This window comes from Petaurus breviceps, unplaced genomic scaffold, assembly GCF_028583685.1.
Source record: "Petaurus breviceps papuanus isolate PSGF00001 unplaced genomic scaffold, PetGlider_PUasm1.0 90822, whole genome shotgun sequence".
NCBI classification, from domain to species: domain Eukaryota; kingdom Metazoa; phylum Chordata; class Mammalia; order Diprotodontia; family Petauridae; genus Petaurus; species Petaurus breviceps.
Genome location: NW_027187351.1, coordinates 4740804 through 4761593, shown reverse-complemented (window position 1 = coordinate 4761593; position 20790 = coordinate 4740804). Strand labels below are relative to the sequence as shown.

The 20790-nt window shown below is 38.9% G+C and overlaps 1 protein-coding gene across 1 annotated transcript; it reads left to right on the top strand.

Moving 5' to 3' along the window:
• Positions 1–221: 221 nt before the first annotated feature.
• LOC138147992 (glutathione S-transferase A4-like) lies at positions 222–20365 on the top strand. The gene is made up of 6 exons (XM_069070598.1): positions 222–471; positions 2566–2617; positions 5209–5341; positions 10982–11123; positions 18794–18925; positions 20183–20365. The coding sequence occupies exons 1-6, from the start codon at positions 385–387 to the stop codon at positions 20333–20335; spliced, it is 699 nt and encodes a 232-aa protein (XP_068926699.1). The 5' UTR covers positions 222–384; the 3' UTR covers positions 20336–20365.
• Positions 20366–20790: the final 425 nt, after the last annotated feature.

Here is a 20790-nt window from a genome sequence, read left to right as displayed (position 1 = left end):
GCAGGGTACTCTGCTTGATATTGGGGATTTCAGGTGAAAATGAAAACAATGTATTTTACAGGAGCATGACTTTTATCTGCAAAATTCTTGATGAGAACTAAAAGGAATTTTCATCCTCCTTACCTAAAACGTGAGGGAGACTTGGAGAATTCCTTTGAAGGAGGATGTTGAACATTGTTAAGCTAAAAGAGCTAAAAACATAATTAACTCCAGGGCGGGTCCTCTACTCACTGCGCCACCTAGCCGCCCCGGGCTGTTCGTTTTTGGACTTTCCTCTCCTGTCTCCCTGGGAGCGCAGATTACAAAAAGGGCGGCTCGTCCACTTAGGTCCTGGTCAGATTGTTTGCTCTCTCTTGTTTTTCAGGAAACCAGGACTTGAACATCATGGCTGCGAAGCCCAAACTTTATTACTTCGATGGCAGAGGCAGAATGGAATCGGTGCGCTGGCTGCTGGCAGCTGCCGGTGTGGAGGTAGAGCTTTCGCGTCTTACAAGTTCCTTCTTTTCTTTAAGTGGGAGGGGATGTTTACTAGGGGAGCTTCCTGAGCGACTCCCTCCCGAAAAGTGTCTAATCACCGTGATCCGCATCTTTCTGTTTCTCTTTAACCTTGATCCTTAGTCTCCAGAGCAGGTTGAAAGTCACGTTTATCTTGCTAATTAAGTGTTGATTGAGTTCTCCTACAAGTGGAAAAGAGATGCACTTGAATTCAGCAGATGTGCATTCAAGTGCTGGTGATACCACCCGCTAGCTAGAAACCTTTAGGCAAACCTCCTTGCATCTCTGAGACTCAGTTTCATTATTTGTAAAATAGAGGAGTTGGTTTAGATTCTCTCTGAGTTTTAACATTCTGTGATCTTTGCCGATTCTGTAATAACTTAAAAAAGTTTTCTGTGCTTTAACACAAAAAATGATACTACTTCTGACTTATTTCACTATTATTGCCCAACATCTTGGAGAGTTGAAAAATATCAAGAAACAGAGGCTGTGTTAGTTTTTAAAGAGATTTAAACAATCTTCATTTTTGTGGACTTTTTTTTTTTTTTAAGATTCAGTCAGGTTTAGATTCATTATATACCAGGTCTTTCTAAAGTCTTTAAGAAGTTTCTAAACTTTTAAACGTTAATAATAATCTAAAGATTGATATGGTAGAAAAAAATTCGTAATAATCTTTCAGGGGGTAATGAATGATTTTTCTGCCTCCTCTCTTATACTGGTAAATCACTTTCCCTCTATGGGGTTCAGTTTCCTCTCCTGGGACGAGGAGATTGGAGGGGATAATCTCCAATACCCTTCCAGCTCTGCCTGCCTCCTAGGATCGAGGGCCTTCATTTCTTCTAATCACTATACCTGCTCTGTCACATGATTGAAAATATAACTATTTTGTGGACAGATGTATAATGTGGTTACTTCAAACTTGAACAAACTTCTTTTTAAATATTGAAAAGTTCTTTCTATTGTACCTACAACTTTGGGTAGGCATAAAGGTCTGCAGAGTAAGAAGAACTTGGGTGGGTACATATATTAAGTTAATATGTAATGAGTGTATTATTGTTATTAAAAATTTTAAAATAGATTTGTAGTTATAATACATTGAAATTTACCTGTTTTAACGTCTGTTGCAAATATCAATGCAAATAGAACCCACATAAACAGAAGCTCTTTGGGTAGGACCTCAAAAATCAAGGTTAATTAAATTACAAATTAAAAGTTACATTAAGAATTTCAAGGGTAATTTTGAGAAAACAAGTTGGAGAATTGTTGGATGAGAACATCATAGAATCATAGATGCAGAGCTGGAAGTGATGGGGTACCTGGGGTCTAGGTCAATTTGTGAAACCAACTGGTAAAACCAGTCTGTGAAATTGTAACTGCAATTTGTATTGTAGAATTGTTATCTGTAAAATTCCTTTCCCAGCCTCGGACTCTGCCCCTTCCCCTATCCGAACTAGGCCTAGGCAACACCTTAAGACTCCTTTGTTCTTACTTAATCCCTCATGTCTCCTCTGGTCTGGCCCAAATCCTCAAGTCTTCTCTGGCCTAGCCCAAAACTTATCTAAATGCATTGAGGTCCCTTCCGTCTGGTCAGCCCTGACAATGGCAGCCTTACCCTTCAAAGGTAAAAGCATGTACCCCTCTCACTCACAGGTCCCCTAAAGGACTCTGGCCGGCTTGTCATAGAAGCATAACAATAAACTACAACTCTCACTCTACTTAAGCCTGAGACCTTGAATTCTTTCCAGACGCTATTGCAGGTTTTCTGGTCTTAGATAAGATCATAATTCCTGCTGAACCTATTGGGATTCTGTCCCTCATCAGAAGGAACCTTGGAGGTCATTTAGTCCCAGGGCCTCATTTTTGCAGAGGAGAAAACTGAAGAGCAGAGAAGTTAAATGACTTGCCCAGGGTCACACAGCTGATAAATATGTACCTAAGGCAGGATTTGAATTTATGCTCTCTCTACACATGATACTATTGAGTTATCTTAGGTGATCTCTAAGGTCCCTCCCAGTGCCCACATTTATGATTCCATTGCTCTGATACCCTGGTGTGTCCTTTTCCTTCTAGTATGAAGAAGTGCTTTTCAAGACAGCTGAAGAGTTTGAGAATTTAATTAAGGGTGAGTTCAAAGCCTTGCTGTTGTGTTGTCCATGAAGACCAGATTAACTACCATTGCCTTGCCTGGAACGATACACAGAAAATCTCTAAGATCCCTCAGAGCTCTAAAATTCTGATTCTATAGTTGTGAAAAAGCACGTCATAAATCATAGCCAGATGGGGAATTACATGGTACAATGCACAAGTGTGCTTCTCTGTACCTCAGAGGTAGGGTTTGAATTTCAAAACAACCACACCAGGGAAGAAAGTAAGGCTTGTTTCCTCCTGAAATAAAGGGCCCTTGCCTTCCACAGAGGATTTAAAGACTGGAAAGGTTAGGTTGCAGTTGGGTCCTGTGATTCCTTCCATGCATTCGAGGAAAGAGCAGGCAAATGGGAGTTATTGGAAGGTTATTTGTAGAAATAACTTGATAATTGCTGTGTGTTCTTGCTGTTTCCTTGACTGTAAAATGGGGACAATGATATAATAGGAAGTTCCCATCTAGCTTCTGTTGTAGAGCAGCTCTCATACTTGAAATTCTTTGGGGCTAAATATTAATCTGCTCAGGCATATTCTTGTAAAATGTAAGCACTGGGATAATGTTTGCTAACACCAGGATATGAATTAGCTTTCATTCATTAAATAAGCATTTATTAAATGATTAGTATTTGAGGAGCTCTGAGCTAAGCAGCTCAGAAAAATACAAGGATGAACAAAACAGCAATCCTGCCCTCAATAATTTTAGAATCTAATTGAGGCAAAAATCTCTAAGATCTCTCTAGCTATGATCCTAGAATCCTAATTTTACCCCCAAATTGTACATACCCTGCGGGGTTAACCCTGTTTGTCTCACCTTACTCATTTTTAAAATTAGATGGAGAAGGTAATGGCAACCTACTCCAGTATCTTTACTAAGAATACCGTAAAAAAGAGTTGAACATGAATTAAAAATCACTTAATAACAACAAATATGAAATGAGATTAGAAAAGTCCATTGGATCTGGACTGGGTGTGGGATAGGATGTAGTTTCAACTTCATTTAGGAGACAGTAGTGTGTGTACCCCCAAAACTGTGTGCAACAGAAATCTTTACGCAAATAATACTCAGAGGTTTCTCAAGGTAGGAAGCAGGAAAGAATGGTTCATTAGGATCTTGAGAAAGGGCCACCATCCTGACAAATGATCAGGGAGGAGAAGCAATTTACAAAAGGAAATGGGAAGTTATAAAGCCCTAAGTCAGAATTCTCCCTCACCCTGCTTCTCACCCTTTTCTTCCTTTGGCTGGAAGTTAGGTGTACAATCTAAGTGCAGCAATCTATGTCAAGTACCAGAACAAGGAAACAGTAGATCACCCCATGTATGTTTGAGAAAGTACTTCTGTCCTTATTTGGCATATCTTGTGCTGAGGTGGCTCTGGGGAGGATCTCCATTGCTCTAAGTCCCAGATTCCTGCAAGGTCAGGTGACTTCTAAACTTAGGCCTAGTGGATGCTGAAGCCACTCTAGATTTGATTTTTCAGAATGGGGAAACTTCACTGCAAGTTATCCCTCACAAATCCCCCCTCTTCTTTTATACCTTTTGAAGTTTCCCCACTTTTCTTAATTCTAATTACCATCGTTGCATTGACAACATACAAGGGGGCAGTCCCCTTTATGAGTGCAGATACAGAGATTCAAAAGAAAACAGTAATAAACAATTGTCCTTTCAAAGTCCAAAAGTCTCTTTTCACACTGCTGTTGGGATCTGAGGAAGTCCTCTGGTGGCTTAGGGTCATCCATCTTCAGTCCTGCATCCCAGCCTCTTTCTTCTACCTTCTTTCATTCATTTACCTACAAAAGGAACCCTGGTACCAATTTAAATGACCACTTCAGAACCCTTATCATTCTTACAAAATTAAAACTGGAGTCTTCGTCATTTGTCATGATCACACATTAAAACCAGTTTCCTATATTTTGCATTAATCCATTATTAATTCCTCCACGGGAGGATGGGATTTCACTAAGGGATTTACATTAAGCTTACAATTAAAACAATTAAAATTTTTACCAAGTAGTCCAAAGATTATCCTCCTTTTAACATTAACCAATTGTAACAAATTTGAGACAAGTGTAATACTAACTAAATGCCAGAATAATATTCCCACAAACCCTCGATCTATTTGTCCTTATAGTATTACAAAGAACCAAAGGACCCTGACAAATATATAATATATATAAATTATAATTATTTATATAGCACAGTAAGGCCAGCAAAGCTCTTAATAAATCTAATCCTTACAACAATCTGTAAACTCCATGCTATAATGATCCCTATTTTACAAAAGAGGCAGCTGATGTTAATAGGTTAAGTAATTTGCCCAGGGCCACTTAGCCAGTGTCTGAGATAGGAACTTAAATCTGGTCTTCCTAGTTCGAAGTAAATACAAGGGAAGGGAATAAATCTGTATTAAACAGGTCTTATTCCCTTCTTGGGCCTCAGTTTCCTCCATTGTAAAATGAGAGAATTGAAATAGATGACCTCTAGGGTCCCTTCTGGTTCCAGCAATATGATTCCATGACCGTTCTCCAGTGAAGGGGAGTAAGCTACTGACTTGACTTTTCTTTCTGTTTTTAGGTGGAAACCTAATGTATCAACAAGTGCCAATGGTTGAAATAGATGGAATGCACCTAGTACAGACCAGAGCCATCCTGAAATATATAGCTGCAAAATACAACTTATATGGGAAGGACCTGAAGGAGAGAGCACTGTAACTATTGCATGCTTATAATAGAACATAGAAGTCACCTTTTCCATTTTAGAAAATTTCTTCCTAAAGATTGAGATTTGCCATTGATTTATCCTAGATCATATTGATGGGGGACAGGATCCCAATAGGTTCAGCAGGAATTCTGATCTTATCTAAGACCAGAAAACCTGCAATATTGTCTGGAAAGAATTCAAGGTCTCAGGCTTAATTGGAGTGAGAGTTGTAGAAGTTTATTGTTACGCTTCTATGAGAAGTGGGCAAGAGTCCTTTAGGGGACCTGCAAGTGAGAGGGGTACGTGCTTTTACCTTTAAAGGGTAGGGCTGCCATTGTCAGGGCTGACCAGACCGGAGGGGGCCTCAATGAATAGACAAAGGTCAGAGCTGACCAAGAGGAGAACGTGAATAGATAGTTTAGATAAGATTTGAGCCAGGTTGAAGGAGACAAAAGGCACGGACAAAGGAGGGTGTGGGCCAGGCCCAGAAGAAATGAAGAGATTAAGTAAGAACAAAGGGGCCACAGGGTGTTGCCTAGGTGGAGTGTGGGATAGGGAGTAGGGGCAGAGCTCTAGGGTGGGAAAGGACAAATGCAGTTACAATTTCAGACTGGTTTTACAAGTTGGTTTCACAAATTGATCTAGACCCCAGGTACCCATCAATGGGGCCAGTAGAGTTCAGAGACAAGACTTGAACCCAGGAAATCCTAACTCCAAGGCTTGCTATTTATTCATTATAACCTTTGTCTCACAATGAAATTGTTGAAAAGTTATCTTCTTTTCTGTATAAAAGCAGTCATGCTCTTATCAGCATGTTATGCATATGTAAAACTTTCTAACTTCCTTTCGCCATCCGAAATACTCTTGAACTGAGGCTGGCCTTGTGGTGGGCATCTCCACCAGGTGGGAGCAGCAAAGTAGTGGGAGGTCAAAGGAGAAAAAAAAAGTCTCTAACTTCTTAGTAGGCAGCTAACCATAAAGTAATGAATGATAATTGACTTTTGTAGACTACTTATCAATCAATTAATCAGTAAACATTTATTAAGCTTCTCCTATGTGTCAAGCATGTGCTACCTTCAATGATACAAAAAGACAAACTAATAGCTTATGTATGACATGTTTCATCGGTATGTCATAACAACACTTTATACTTTTAAAAGTATGTTCATGGACAAGATTTCATTTTGTCCTGGCATTAATTCTGCAAGAATTATGATTCCTATTGTATGAGATCACTAAGGCTCAGGGAGGAGAAATGCCAAGAAATGGCCCAAAGTCTTTGAGTTATTTTGTGCTAACACTGAGATGAGAACCCATGTTTTCAGAGAATCCTAGAATTTTAGAGCCAAACTGTCAGCAATTATCTCATCATCTACGTTTCCAAAATCTGAGCCACTGTTCTTTCTATAGTTCCATTTGGACTCATGAAAAGCAACATTTTTCTTCCCATTCACTTTGGAGAAGAGGGATTATTGGTGTACAAAGGTGAATTGATGAAATAAGTCTTTTCTCCCAACAAAGGGGTCCTGGGACTGAAAAAAATAAAGAACCCATATTCCAAGAATGTATTTCCTTCTCACTTCCACTTCTTAAGACTCCCAACTTCTCAAGGCTCACTTTGTGGACCATCTCCTATGGGAAGTGTTTCATAATTTCCTTAGTTGGTATTTCTCTCTCCGTCAAATTATCCTTATATATCCCCAAGGAGACTGTAAGCTCCTTGAGGGGAGGGACTGTTTCAATTGTGTCTTTGCATCCTCAGGCCTACCATAGTACCTTATATATACTTCGTATAGCTGCCAAAGAAAGGAAACTGTATCTGGAGTTGGAAGATCTGAGTTCAGATCTCACCTCTGATGCATACTACCTGTGTGACCTTTTGTAATAATCCCGATTCTCTGCTTCCATATCTGTAAAATGGGGGGAGTTTGGAATAATTAGTTTTTGAGATCCTTTCAAAATCTATATCTGTGATCCTATATTGTTGTTTTTCAGTCATTTTAGTTGTATCTTGCTGTTTGTGACCCATTTAAGGTCTCCTTGACAAAGACACTGGAGTGGTTTCCTGTATCCTTCTCTAGCTCATTTTACAAATAAGGAAACTGAGGCAGACAGAGTTAAGTGACTTACCCAGGGTCCCTCAGATAATAAATGTCTGAGGCTGAATTTGAACTCAGGTGTTCCTGACTCCAGATCTGGCACTCCTAGCTGCCTTATGACTTGAGTTCAAATTTCACTTCTGATGTATACTACTTATGTGACCTTTCTGAATTACTCTGGTCCTTGGTTTCCTTATCTTATGAGGTCTATTTTTATGTAGCTTTATGTATCTTTAAAATGAGGTTGGACTCATTGGCTTTTGAGGTCCCTTTCAACCCTGTTTCTATGGTCCTATGACATAAGTTCAAAAATCCCATCTGAGGCTTACTGTTTGTATAACTTTGGATACTGAACATTCCTGAGTCTCAGTTTTTTCATCTGTAAAGTGAGGAGTATACTAAGAGGCTTTTGAGATCCCCTCTTGTTTCAAATCTATAATTCTGTATTTTTAGAGTACAGGTATGACCATATGTTAAAAAGAATTTTAAAAAACTTATGTATGGTGACCAACAAGATGCCAATCAGACATTTTCTGTGGTCCCCACCAATTCTCAAGTCCCCTCTCAAAAGAGTAACTATATGCCATAGGCTGAGTAATACCATTGAATCTACAGGAAAAAAAGTAAGATGCCAAAAAAGTTAACCACCTTATGAATAAACACTGGGCAACACTAATACTTAAAACAGCTAGTAAGCACCTATTTATGAGTAATAAGCCAACACGCACCCATCATAGGGCATACAAAGCAATCCATGGGCTTGTGCCTTGGACTTGAATAAGACTCTCCTCCTGCTGCAGACACTCTGAGCATACATCCCACCTCCAGCTGCCACTGAAACAAGCAGTAGGTTTTGGTTCTGCCTAGCTATGTGAGGAAGAAGTGGGTTAGGGAAAGGAATCAGGCTTCCTTCTGCCTGGGGCAGTCCCTAAGGAAGCTCAACACTACAGAGGCTGTGCAGCATACACACTCCACTTCCTCCAATCCCCCAAAAAGCTGATGCAGTTCAGTCAGAGGAGAAAGTACCATGGAAGAAACTAGTTCAAGGTCCCAAGGTGTTTGTTTTGCACCAGGTCTAAAGGAAAGGGGATTGAAATACAGCTGATACAGCTCTGTCCAAACCTAGAAGCTACTTATGCTTGGGACCCAGGCTCTAGCCTGGGAAAAGAATATCCTTCAATGTGAGAAAATTTGCAGTACAGCCCTAAGAATATACACCAAAGGGAGCGGTTTAAGAATAATATGGGGGCGGCTAGGTGGCGCAGTGAATAGAGCACCAGTCCTGAAATCTGGAGGACCTGAGTTCAAATGCGACCTCAGACACTTGACACAATTACTAGCCACTTAACCCCAATTGTCCTCCAAAAAGCAAAAAAAAAAAAAAAAAAAAAAAAGAAGTGAGTAATAGGCTTTAAAGGGAAAAAAACTAAAACTACTGAAAATTTAAGGAGATGAAAATTTGAAACCCTAAAGCACAAGTAGATAAATCAAGGGAGAAGACATGCAAATTAGAAGGAAGGATGAGTACTAATCTCCAAAAGATGACCAAGTTCTACAAATAGTACAAGACAAAGGAAAATGAACCTTGCTCAAAAGCCTCCAGTAGTTCCCAAACTCTAGATAAAAATGCAAAATTTGTTGTTTTACATTCATAGCTGGTTCATTCAGGTTCAAACCTGAAGTTAAGCCCCAGGCTATGTCTTTCTAGATTCCTCACATATTATTCACCTTTACACAATCTCCCTTCCAGCTTAATTTGCCTTCTTGCTGCTTCAAATACAGTATGACGGCTCCAATCTCTGCCTTTGCAAAAACACCCCGTCCCCATGTCTGATCTGGAATGTACTCCTTTACCTCTGCCTGTTAGAATTCTGAGATCCCTTCAAAGCTCAACTCAAGGGCCACTTCCTACAAGAGACTTTTTTTTTTTAACTTCCCTCATTTCCCAAACTCCCCCCCCAATTATTTTCTGTTTATTGTATATAAATTTTGCATTTATCTATATGTTCACATCTTTTTTCCCAGAATAGGATATAAATTCTTTGAACCAAAGGACTGTTCCTTTATCTTTATCTCCCTAGTGTAGTTCCTGGAATATCTTAAGTGATAAGTAAATGCTTATTATATGTACATGAATGGAACTTAATAAGTGTTCATTGGCTAGAGTGAATTGGAGCCATTGCTCTAATTGACAAAGTTGGTAGCATGGTGGGGGCCACCTTGAACCTCTTCTGCTATAAGAACTGTCCTTACTTTCGAGGCCACTTCATTATTGCCACTCAATTAGTAGAGTCAGTTTTAACTTTTCTTTGCCCAGTTGACCAATTCTTGGCTCATTCCAATACTGCATATTTCTTGGACATTAATTATGTTCTTTACATTTATTAAATGCTGAAATTTACATCTTTTGAGGTCTATATTTCTGAACATGCCTGGGAAATAAGCATTCTTTTCAAGAAAAAACCCCAACAACTTTGATTGTAGGTAGTTGGACACTGAGCTGCCTGCCTTTTAGGAAAGAATAAAGTGAACTGTGAAAATTATAGTTGATGGTATCAGATTTAGAGCAGGAAAAGACCTTAGGAGTCTTCTAGTCCAAATTCTTCCTTTTATAGATGAGGAAACTGAGGCACAGAAAGTTTAAGTGACTTACCCAAAGTCACCCAAATTGCAAGTGATGTATCTAGTATGTATGTTAGACCCGGAGTTGGGGTGGCTAAGTGGCACAGTGGATAGAGCGCTGGCCCTGGAGTCAGGAAGACTCATCTTCCTGAGTTCAGATCTGACCTCAGACACTTACTAGCTGTGACCTTGGATAAGTTACTTAATTCTGCTTCAGTTTCCTCACTTGTGCAATTAGCTAGAGAAGGGAACTCCAGTATCTCTCCAGCTAAGAAAACCCCAAATGCAGTCACAAAGAGTTGGACATGACTGAAATGACTGAGCAAGAACGATAGGAACACCAGGTTCTAACCTTGTCCCTGACGCATGCTAGCTGAGTGATCCTGGGCGGGTCATTCTCTGAACCTCAGTGTTCTTAGCTCTAAAATGGGATAATACTACTGTAGCATGTAGCTTATAGTGTGGAGCTTTATAGATGTGGTCAAACGAAATAATGTCGTCAGAATGCCTTACAAATTTTAAAGCCTTTTCTCTCTGTCAGTTATTATTAAATGCTTCTTCAGTCATTTCCCCTAGTAATCATGTTTTTTTTTTTTTAAGCCATCGGGGTTAAGTAACTTGCTCAAGGTTACATGGCCAGTTATTTCTGGGTGTGGTGCTAAGTATCTGAGCCTGGATTTGATCCCCAGGTCATCCCGACACTGGAGCTGGTGGTCTTTACTTGCTGAGCCACCTGGCCACCCCTAAGAAATTGGGGTTAAGTAACTTGCTCAAGGTTACACGGCCAGGTGTTTCTGGGTGGGTGCTAAGTGTCTGAGCCCAGGATTCAATCCCCATGTCATCCCAACACTGGAGCCGGTGCTCTTACTCGCTGTGCTACCTGGCCACTCCATCATGTTTTTATTTATGCCTTTTTTCTTTTCCAGTATTGACATGTATGTGGAAGGGATGAGGGATCTGAATGACATGATTATGTCCTTCCCATTTTCTTTGCCTGAAGAAAAACAAAAGATTTTCAACTACATCCTGGAGAGAGCCACTCAAAGATTCTTCCCAGTGTATGAGAAGGTATGGAACAATGAGGCTGTGGGTGATGTCTGTATAGTCAATGAAATTACAAGCACCTTCTCTACTCCATTCTGAGCAAATATGGCACAATGCAGAAGCATTAGAGGCCCTATGGTACAGAAGAAGGACCACTGGCTCTATAGACAGATGCTCTGAGTTCAGATCCTGCCTCTGACACTTATTTTTTGTTTTGTTTTTGCTTTTTTGGAGGAGGGACTGCAGAGCAATTGGGGTTAAGTGACTTGCCCAAGGTCACACTGCTTGTAAGTGTTAAGTGTCTGAGGCTGTATTTGAACTCGGGTCCTCCTGATTCCAGGGCCGGTACTCTATTCACTGCGCTACCTAGCTGCCTCCCCTCCCCTAACACTTATTATTTGTGGAAATGTGGCACATCATTTACTAACCCTGGACTTCAGTTTCCTAAACTTTACAAAGTAAGGCAGCAACATATAGAAGACAGAGTGCTGGACTTGGTATCAGGAATACCTTGATTCAAATTCTACATCCCACACTTGACCCTGGGGCAGTCACTTGTCGTATCTGGCCTTCAGTTTCTTCATCTGTAAAATGAGGTACCTGGATTTAATGACCCCTAAGGTAACTTCTAGTTCATAATCTGTGATCTCATGAATTCATAAAGAGGTGATAATAGGGGAAAATAAGATAGGCAGCCACCAGAACTCAGCATCAGGGGATGCAGTGAAGGGCACTTAGTAGTCATTTTTAATGTTGAAACGTTATATGGTTAGCCCTCAGTGGGCTTCTTTTCTTCACATGAAAAAGAAGGGAGTTGGACTAGGTGATCTCTGGGTTCCTTGCACAACTCATTCCTATATATAATTCTGACTGGCAATGAAGTGCTTTTTTTTGCACAGCTATTCATTGTACTTTAAGCATATACACCGTGCATTACGTTTGTCTATGTATGTTGTAGTATGCTCCTCCTGGTATGTCACAAACTCCTTAATGTCACAGATTAGATTACTTTTTGCTTTTCTTATCCCCATCATCTTACGCAGTGCTGTGCATCATTGTTGTTCGGTAGTTTTCAATTGTGTCTGATTCTTCATGACCCCATTGGGGATTTTCTTGGCAGAGATACTGGAGTGGTCTTACCATTTTCTTCTTCAGCTAATTTTACAGATGAGGAAACTGAGTCAAACAGTGTTAAGTGACTTGCCCATGGTCACTCAGCTAGAAGAGGTCTCAGGTCATATTTGAACTCCAGAAAATGAGTCTTCTTCACTCCAGGGCTGGCACTCTGTCCATTGTGTCCTCTAGATGCCATGCATGTAGGAAGTATTGAGTGAATGTGCGTCGATTTGTTGAATAATATCTGAAACAGAAAAATCTGTTCTAAGACATGTTACAAAAATTCTTGTGCTGTTACACAAATTGCCTAGATCTTTGTCACAGTGAAGAAGAAATTTAGCCATGGGTCTGTCAGCTTCAATTTGTGGTGACATAATTGAGAAACTCCATCATAGGAGAATATCTGTTTAGAAATACTTGATGTTTTAGTCCTTGGTGAAAAAAAAGAAGCTGTTGTGTTAAGAAAATTTTAGAAACAGTATTGTGTCCATAACCTTTAACTCTTGAAGGCAGATTGCCAATACAGCCTGAGAATGTGGTCAACAGATGATTCCATTGGGCTCCTAAGACTGATAAAGGATAGTGACAAAAAAAGGGAATCTCTGCTATAACCTAGGTCTGGGGGGTGGGGAACCTCTGCCCTGGAGGCCACATGTGGCCCTCTAGGTTCTCAAGTGTGGCTTTTTGACTGAGTCCAAGTTTTAAAAAACAAATCCCTTTTGAGGCTGCAGATTCCCCACCCCTGGTGGATATGTGTAATGTAATATCAAGGAAAGGCAACTTCCCAAGGTTCAAAATACCAGCATAGGTGTTCTCCATTTTTTTCAGTGACCAACCAAGAACAGAGAAGATCAAAACATGACATCATTCCAAATACAGCATTTACTAAATGTGATTAAATAATCTCCAAGGACTACCCCACCCCAGGACCTTCCAATCATTCAATCAATTACAAAGTCCCTGGTCTAAATACTTCTCCACCCCTAGGCTATACTTTATTTGTGAATCACAGAGCACAAAAAGGTCAAAAGTCCCCCACCCCTGGATCTCAATTGAATCTACCCCAGAGTTACATCAAGTTTAAACACAGCACTTAATACCCAAATGGAGGTCTTTTCTTCATCTTGACAAGAGGCAAGTTCTCAGCAATCTTAGTTCCTGGGGAGACAAGGCTTAGCAAGGCCACAAGATACGTTGCCAGTCCCTTCATTAATTCATCCTCTGTCTGTAGAACAGTCCTAGAACCCCTGAAAACATTAGCAAAGCCCTCTCCCAGAATTTCTGTAAACATACAACAAGAAAATCCTTCTTCAGGGCTTCTGAACCAACAGAAAGGTTCCCAGACCCCTGCAACAACAGCACTGTCCTTCACCAGTGGACAGTATTCATTCTGTCTGCAGGACAGTCTCCAGACCCCTGCAACAACAGCACTGTCCTTCACCAGTGGACAGTATTCACTCTCTGTCTGCAGGACAGTCTCAGGGCTTCTTAGCGAACAGCCAGGTTCCAGGACTTCTTCAACAGGACTGTCTTTCACCAGTGGACAAATCTGGCAAAACAACATCAAAACAGACACTCAAAGTACCAGCAAAACAGCCATGTCTCCTCAGTCCTTGGCAGCTCAGGGGGCAGGTCTCAAAAGTCCAGGGCAATTCAAAGTGGCCCCAGCAATCCTTCTCAGTCTCTCTCTCTTCCACGAGGTGCTGCTTCCAAAAAGTTCTTCTGCCTCTCTCTTGTGTCTCCAAATCTATGTCACCAGCTCCTCCCAGTTCAGGACTCTCTTTTCACATCAACAAGTCCATCCCACAGGTGGGATTAACAAGCTCTGGGTTTTAACACAATCAATTTGAAAAACCAAGCCAATACAGGGGAATCTTTAAATGCCATTACTATCACAATATGTCATGTGTTTCATTAGTGGTCATAGCTAGAAGAGACCTTAGCTTGTCCTTGGGATTTGTAAATTTTATTTTTTAATTTTTGTGACTTTCTTTATGCTTAAGGATATTTCCTTTTGGTTGAAATATCTCCCTCCCCTCCCCCCATTATAGGATTTGTTGGCTTTTTCCTCCACTGAAATTACATTTTCTGGCTATCTTATTGTCTCCTGTAGTATTCCAAATATCTTATGCAGCCTGACTGCCTGTGGGTTATTACCCACAAGGATATTGACTGCTGTTAAATAATGCTGCTTAGAGTTCTGTCTTATTGATTACAGTTCTTGAATTGATTGTGGCCTTGAATTCATTTCTATTGCTTGCCTTATTGTATGTTTTTGCTTGTGTGTGTATCTGTGCTTCTTTGTTTTCATTACCCCAAAAGACTACATTTTTTTTTTTGCTTGCATTTGCGCTTTTGCTTTGTTCAATACATTTTAAAATAGAATTAAGCCAATACTTAAAGTCAAGGCTTTAGGCATTTGGTGTGCAGTGATGCCATAAGAAACTCACTGAAGCTTTTTATTTCTAGCAATAATAATAGCTAATGTTTATATAACACTTAGTATATGCCAGGCACTACGTTAAGGACATTACAAATATCTTACTTGATCCTCCCAATAATCCTGCTTAGATAATCTGAAAATATAACGTGTAGAGGTTTGTGAGTAGACAAACTGAATGTCTGATCAAGCTTGAAAAATATATTATAGTCAAGAACAGGGGTGGGGAACCTGCAGTCTTAAGACCATATGTGGCCTTCGAGTTCCTTAACTGCAACCTTTTGACTGAATACAAATTTTACAGAACAAATCCTTTTATTTTTATTAATACATTTTGTTCATCTTTCATGTTTTTATTTTATTTTCAAAATGAATGTATTTTGAATACCACAGAAAAAAATAGGTTTCAACAAAATAATCTCCCCAGATTGACAGATACTGTTAGAACATTAGTAAGCCATAATGGCTAAATTGACGGCTGCTATGCTAATTATTTAGTTTTAACTTCCCCTGCCTGACTGGTGCCACTACCACATGAAGCTGATTGGCCAAAGTTTATGGGGGTGTCAAATCTGCCTGTTTTTTTTTTATCAACTTTTGACAATGATGCATTGTGTTTCTCTTTGAAGTGCAATTTGTGAACAGTTGCACAGCTTGACAGTATTTTTTTTTTTTTTGCTTTTTTTTGGAGGGGGAAGGCAGGGCCATTGGGGTTAAGTGACTTGCCCTAGGTCATAGGGCTAGTAAGTGTTAAGTGTCTGAGGCCAAATTTGAACTCAGGACCTCCTGACTCCAGGGCCGGTGCTCTATTCACTGCACCACCTGGCCACCCCAACAGTATTTTAAAATCTGTATGCTTAATAGCCCATCATGTCAAAAGAAGACCAAGAGAATACTGAAGGAAGAAAACAGGTTTTTTTTTTTTTAAATGAGGATTGGGAATTACAATATTATTTTGTTTCTGCTAAAGAGAAGATGATTTGTTTCTTTGTGGTGCTGTGATATCAACATTAACAAAAGTCAGTGCTCATCAGAATTATAACACACACACAATGACCACAGATTTTTTAAATTATAGGGAGGGGTATGTGAAAGGTTGCATTACAGAAATTAAAAGATGAAAAGCAAAAGCTAAGCTAATCCAATAAGACTTGGAAATAATGCCACTGAAGCCATTTCCAAAGTATCTTATATACTGGGGAAAAAAGGAAAGCCATTCAGTGATTGTGAAAGAATGCATTGTCGAAGTTGTAGGATGCTTAGGCCCCACCCCCAGCTCCCCATAACGTTTCAAAGTACAAACAACTACCTCTTTCAATGACTGATCAGCAGTATGAATTAGCTTTCAACTTAACAGAACAACTTCATGCAATACTTCAAAAAGGAAATGCATATTATTCATTCGCTTTGGATGAATCATCTACTGACCCGGCACAGGTTTTATACTTCATTCAGGTCATAACAAAAGATTTTCTTTGCTATGAAGAAGTACTTGCCTTGGGAGCTCTTGTGAACAGAGCGTGGTGAATAGAGATCTTCAGCAATTTTCAAGATAAATTTCGTGAAGTTGGGCTGAATTTGGTAAATTTAGTGAGTGTCTTTATAGTTGGTGTACCTTCCATGACTGGAAAGCATGAAAGGTTTATTGCACAGATAAAAAAATGTATTAACAGATCCAGATGCCCTCATTTCTTTTCCTTGTATATTGTATTAGCAACACCTCTGTGCAAAAGCTACTATTTTTAGTGACACTTTGCAGCAAGTTATAAATGTTGTTAACTATACTTGTGCAAATGTAACATGGCACTATCAGTTTTGTAACATGCTAAAAATTGACCAGTGAAGTATTCAGTGTGGATTTGCTTATATCATTCTAAAGTATGTTAGTTATCACAGGGACAAGTGTTAGCCAAAATTTTATCTTTGCAAGAACAGAAACTTAAATTTTATGAAGAACAGAATCAGCAGTGTGAATTATTGAAAGAAGATTTCCATAGGAATACTGCATTTCTGTGTTATATCATATCAAATCAGAATGACTTGAATATTTCTTTGCAAGGTAAAACTAAGTCTATATATGATATGTGGCAAAAAAAAAAAATCCAAGCATTTCATAAAAAGCTATCCTTTTAAAAAACACTTCTTCAAAAGGAAATTTCAGATAAATTTAGCAAAGGTCATTGATGAGCAGGATGATATATGCAAATCATTTGAAGAATATGCAGCTATTATAGACCTATTAATTGGAGAATACCATGAAAGGCTCACTGACTTTGAGAATCATGATGTCACACTCAAATGAGCATTTCAACCTTAGCTGGTTGTTATCACCAAGGTACCTAAAGAGCTAAAGATGGAATTGATTGAACTCTCAGTAGATGACATTATAAAGTCATTGTTTGATGCTAAGAAAAATCGAATTGAAATATAGAAAAATGCAGTAGAATACCCATGCCTTCGGCGATATGCCTGAAAAATGCTTTCTTGTTTTTCAACTACTTATTCCTGCAAATCTACATTCTGCTACCTAACCCAAATCAAGACCTTATGGTTATAGATGACATACCCATCTAGGCAATCAACTGAAACTGGGGACTTCCATACTGCAACCAAATATTCAAATGATTTCAAACAAAACAGGACAAAAAAAGCAAATAAAGTCCTTTAAAAGTCCTTAAAAGGTTAGTTAACTTGAAAATGAACAAAAAGTTTTCATATTTTGAAATTATTAAGTACATAGTAGTTAGATTTTTACAAAATAATGTACATCTTTAAGTGTATCTAATTGAACTTTCTTGAATGTGACCTTATTTGATTACAGCTGAATATTAATGTGGCCTTCCAACATGAAAAGGTTCCCACCCCAGTTCAGAGGTTTAGACTTTCTCCCACAACAGGGGTGCCCTAGGACTAAGTCTTCTCAGGAAAGCTAATAAGTACCACAGTCAAGAAAGGAATCCAGGTTTCCTAACTCTTGGTCTAAATCCCTTTTCTTTTTAAAATTTTCTTTTGTATTATACTGTCACTCTCCGTCTCTCATTTGGAGTAATCCATAGTGAAGAATAAGGTTCTGTTGTCTGGAAAGGAATTACTTTGCTTACAAGAGAGAGTGTACCAGGCTATACATTTTTGCTTTAAACTTAATCATCAACCAACCTAAAAATGTGGATATACAAAGGAAGATTATATAAGAAACTGTAAGCTTTTATAAGCAACCTCATACCTGAACTGCAATAGCCACTTGGTTGGTGGTCTACCTGCCTTCATTCCAATTCATCTTACACTTAGCTGTAAAAATAATCTTCCTTAAGTGTTAGTCTAACCATATCTCTATCCTGTTCAAAAAAATCAAATAAGATCTTCTATTTGGCTTTTAATTCCCTTTCATAAACTTACTCCCTTCCTACCTTTCCTATCTTCTTATACTTTGCTTCTCTCCCACTTCTGCCACAATTACTCTGAAATTCAACAACATTGGCTTCCTTGCTGTTCTGAACAGGAGACTCACCATCTCCTGACTCGTGGGAATTTTCACTGACTGCCTCCCATGCCTAAAATTGCTTTCACCCTCACCTCTACCTGCTGGCTTCCTCCAAGTCTCAGCTAAAATCCCTTTTGCAAACAACTGTTTCCAGTTCTTCATTTTAGTGCCTTCCTTCTGAGACAACTCTAAAGTTATCCTCTACATAAATATGCATGTATATAGCTCTGTGTGTGTATATGTATATATATTACATACATAATGTACACATATAATATATATACATATAACATATATACATACATATATATATATATATATATATATATATATATATATATATATATATATATATATATATATATATCTTGTTTGTATGGTTGTCTCCTCCATTAGACCAACATCCTTGAGAGAAGAATCTTTTTTTCTGCCTAACTTAATATTCCCAACACTTAGCACGGAACCCAGTACATAGAAGGTGCTTAATAAATACTTGTTTCCTGTATAACTAAAAAGGTAGAGATAAAATTGCTCTCTATCTCCTTCTGCTCTACGGTTTTTTTTTTTCCTGTATATTTTGGCTCTTTCCATTATCATACAAGTAGTGTACTCTATATTACCATACCTTCTTTCCCTTCTATGTCACTGGTCCTATAGGCACTAAAATACCATGGGAACAATTATCTTGTTGGCAACCAGTTGAGCTGGGCAGATGTACAGCTGCTTGAAGTCATCCTAATGACTGAAGAACTCAAGTCTGGCATTCTCTCTGCATTCCCTAAGCTCCAGGTAATTCCATCAAAAGTGGTGACCATTTATCTTGTACATACCTTTGCTTTACATGTTGTGTTCCTCTTTGCATATAAGCTTCTTGAGGGCAGGGGTGGTTTTTTTTTTTCTTGAGTTTAATGTAGTGCTTAGAACACAATGAATGATTAATATATTCTTGCTAATTCTTTAACTTAAAAGATAGATTTCCCTTGTGTGGGTCCTTTCTCTTCTGACCTTAACTCTGTCTCCCAAAGCCTCCTTCATAGATGGTGTTCGTGAGGGGCTGTGGCCCAAAAATGTCATCAGCTGTTGAGCACTCTTCTGTTGATGTGTCTTAATGAATTTAGCTGAAAATATTTTCAGATGGTGGGCAGACACCCTAGGGCCAGGCCCGAAGCTCAAAGTTTTTCCAGCTTGGTGGGACACCTAAAATTTTCATTTTACTAGTATAGCTTTTGGAAATTATTGGTCTCCTCTGTACCACTTTGAGCAAACAGAGGAGGATTTTAATGGAAGACATGCTAGAACAAGGCCCTAAATTGAATACATTCACCAATTTATTCACTAATAAATATTGTTAGTAAATATCTTTATCACCAAAATATTATGCTAATCTCTGGAAGCAGAGGTAGGAAAATATAAAAGTGAATGTCATGATCTTTGCCCTCCATGGGCTTACCATCTATCAGATTTTGCTAAAGCTTTCCTTTTTGATTTCCTAAGTAGCTGTTTTTATTGTGGGCAGGGGTAGTCTGAGGCCACCATTCATTGGTGTAGGGAAATCCTGCTGGGCAAATGCAACCTGTCAATGAAAATCCACACTAATCCTGTAGTCTTCATAGAAGAGTGTCTGGGAATGTTAAGTGATTTGCTCTAAGTCACAGAGCCAGTATGTGTTAGAGGCAAGACATGAACCCATTTCTTCTTTGAGTATGGAGGCTAATTGGTCCTCCACCCTTTACCTCAAGTTGCCACTGCCAATTTTGTTTTTAACAAGTGTATGCAAAAAAAAAAAAAATTAACAGAAAAACACGTATTTGTGATATACATTTTGAAAAGAGGGCCTTATACATTTGCAGAGTAGGAAGTTCCTGAGGACTTTCAAAAGTCACTGCCCACAGGGTGAAAATGCTTGCCACAGTTTTCCCCTAGGATAAAATGGCTTGAAAGGTTCTTGGCAATAACAACCCTGGAGCACTACTCCGATGTGCAAGGCTAATTGCTTCATTTACAGGTGATGTCATGATTGGTTTGTTGTTTTTTTTTTTTTTTTAGGAGTTCAAAGCTAGAGTCAGCAAGCTCCCCAGTATTCAGAAATTCCTTCAGCCTGGTAGTGCAAGAAAGCCACCAGAGGATGAAGCAACTGTGGAAGTTGTAAAGAATATATTCAAGACTGATGAAGACTTGTTTCTTCAACACATGAGTTGAATATTCATAAATAAAGAGTTCTGAAGAGCATGATTAATATTTTAGTTTATATATGTAGTAATGTCCACAGAAATACTTGGATGTGCTCCTGTGACATTCCTTGGTTCAATAGCTAGCAAATATGATTCCTCTCAATAGAGCTTATTGTAAATAAAACCTAATCTTTACATTGCTTATTATAAAACTTTAATTAGAACTTTACCTTACTCAGAGTTGTAGAATCATAGGTTATGTTCTCATTTATACTCAAAATTTAATAAATAGCTAAATTTAGAGCCAGAAGAGACCTTAGAGTGTCATTCCCTCCTTCCAGTTCCCTTCCCACCTTCCCCCAGTGCTTTTACTTGAACAGTAAGTAATTGAAACCCAGAGTAGATAAGTGACATACTCCAAGGTCCCACAAAATACTAAGTGTGTCGAACAGGGATTCAAACTCAGGTCAAGTATAAATGTGG

Bases quoted from the DNA above. Each gene is read 5' to 3' on its own strand.
- LOC138147992 (XM_069070598.1), top strand. From the start codon at position 385: ATGGCTGCGAAGCCCAAACTTTATTACTTCGATGGCAGAGGCAGAATG. The intron at 11,124-18,793 runs GTATGGAACAAT...CTGGTCCTATAG, and splicing joins TCTTCCCAGTGTATGAGAAG to GCACTAAAATACCATGGGAA. The intron at 18,926-20,182 runs GTAATTCCATCA...TTTTTTTTTTAG, and splicing joins CTGCATTCCCTAAGCTCCAG to GAGTTCAAAGCTAGAGTCAG.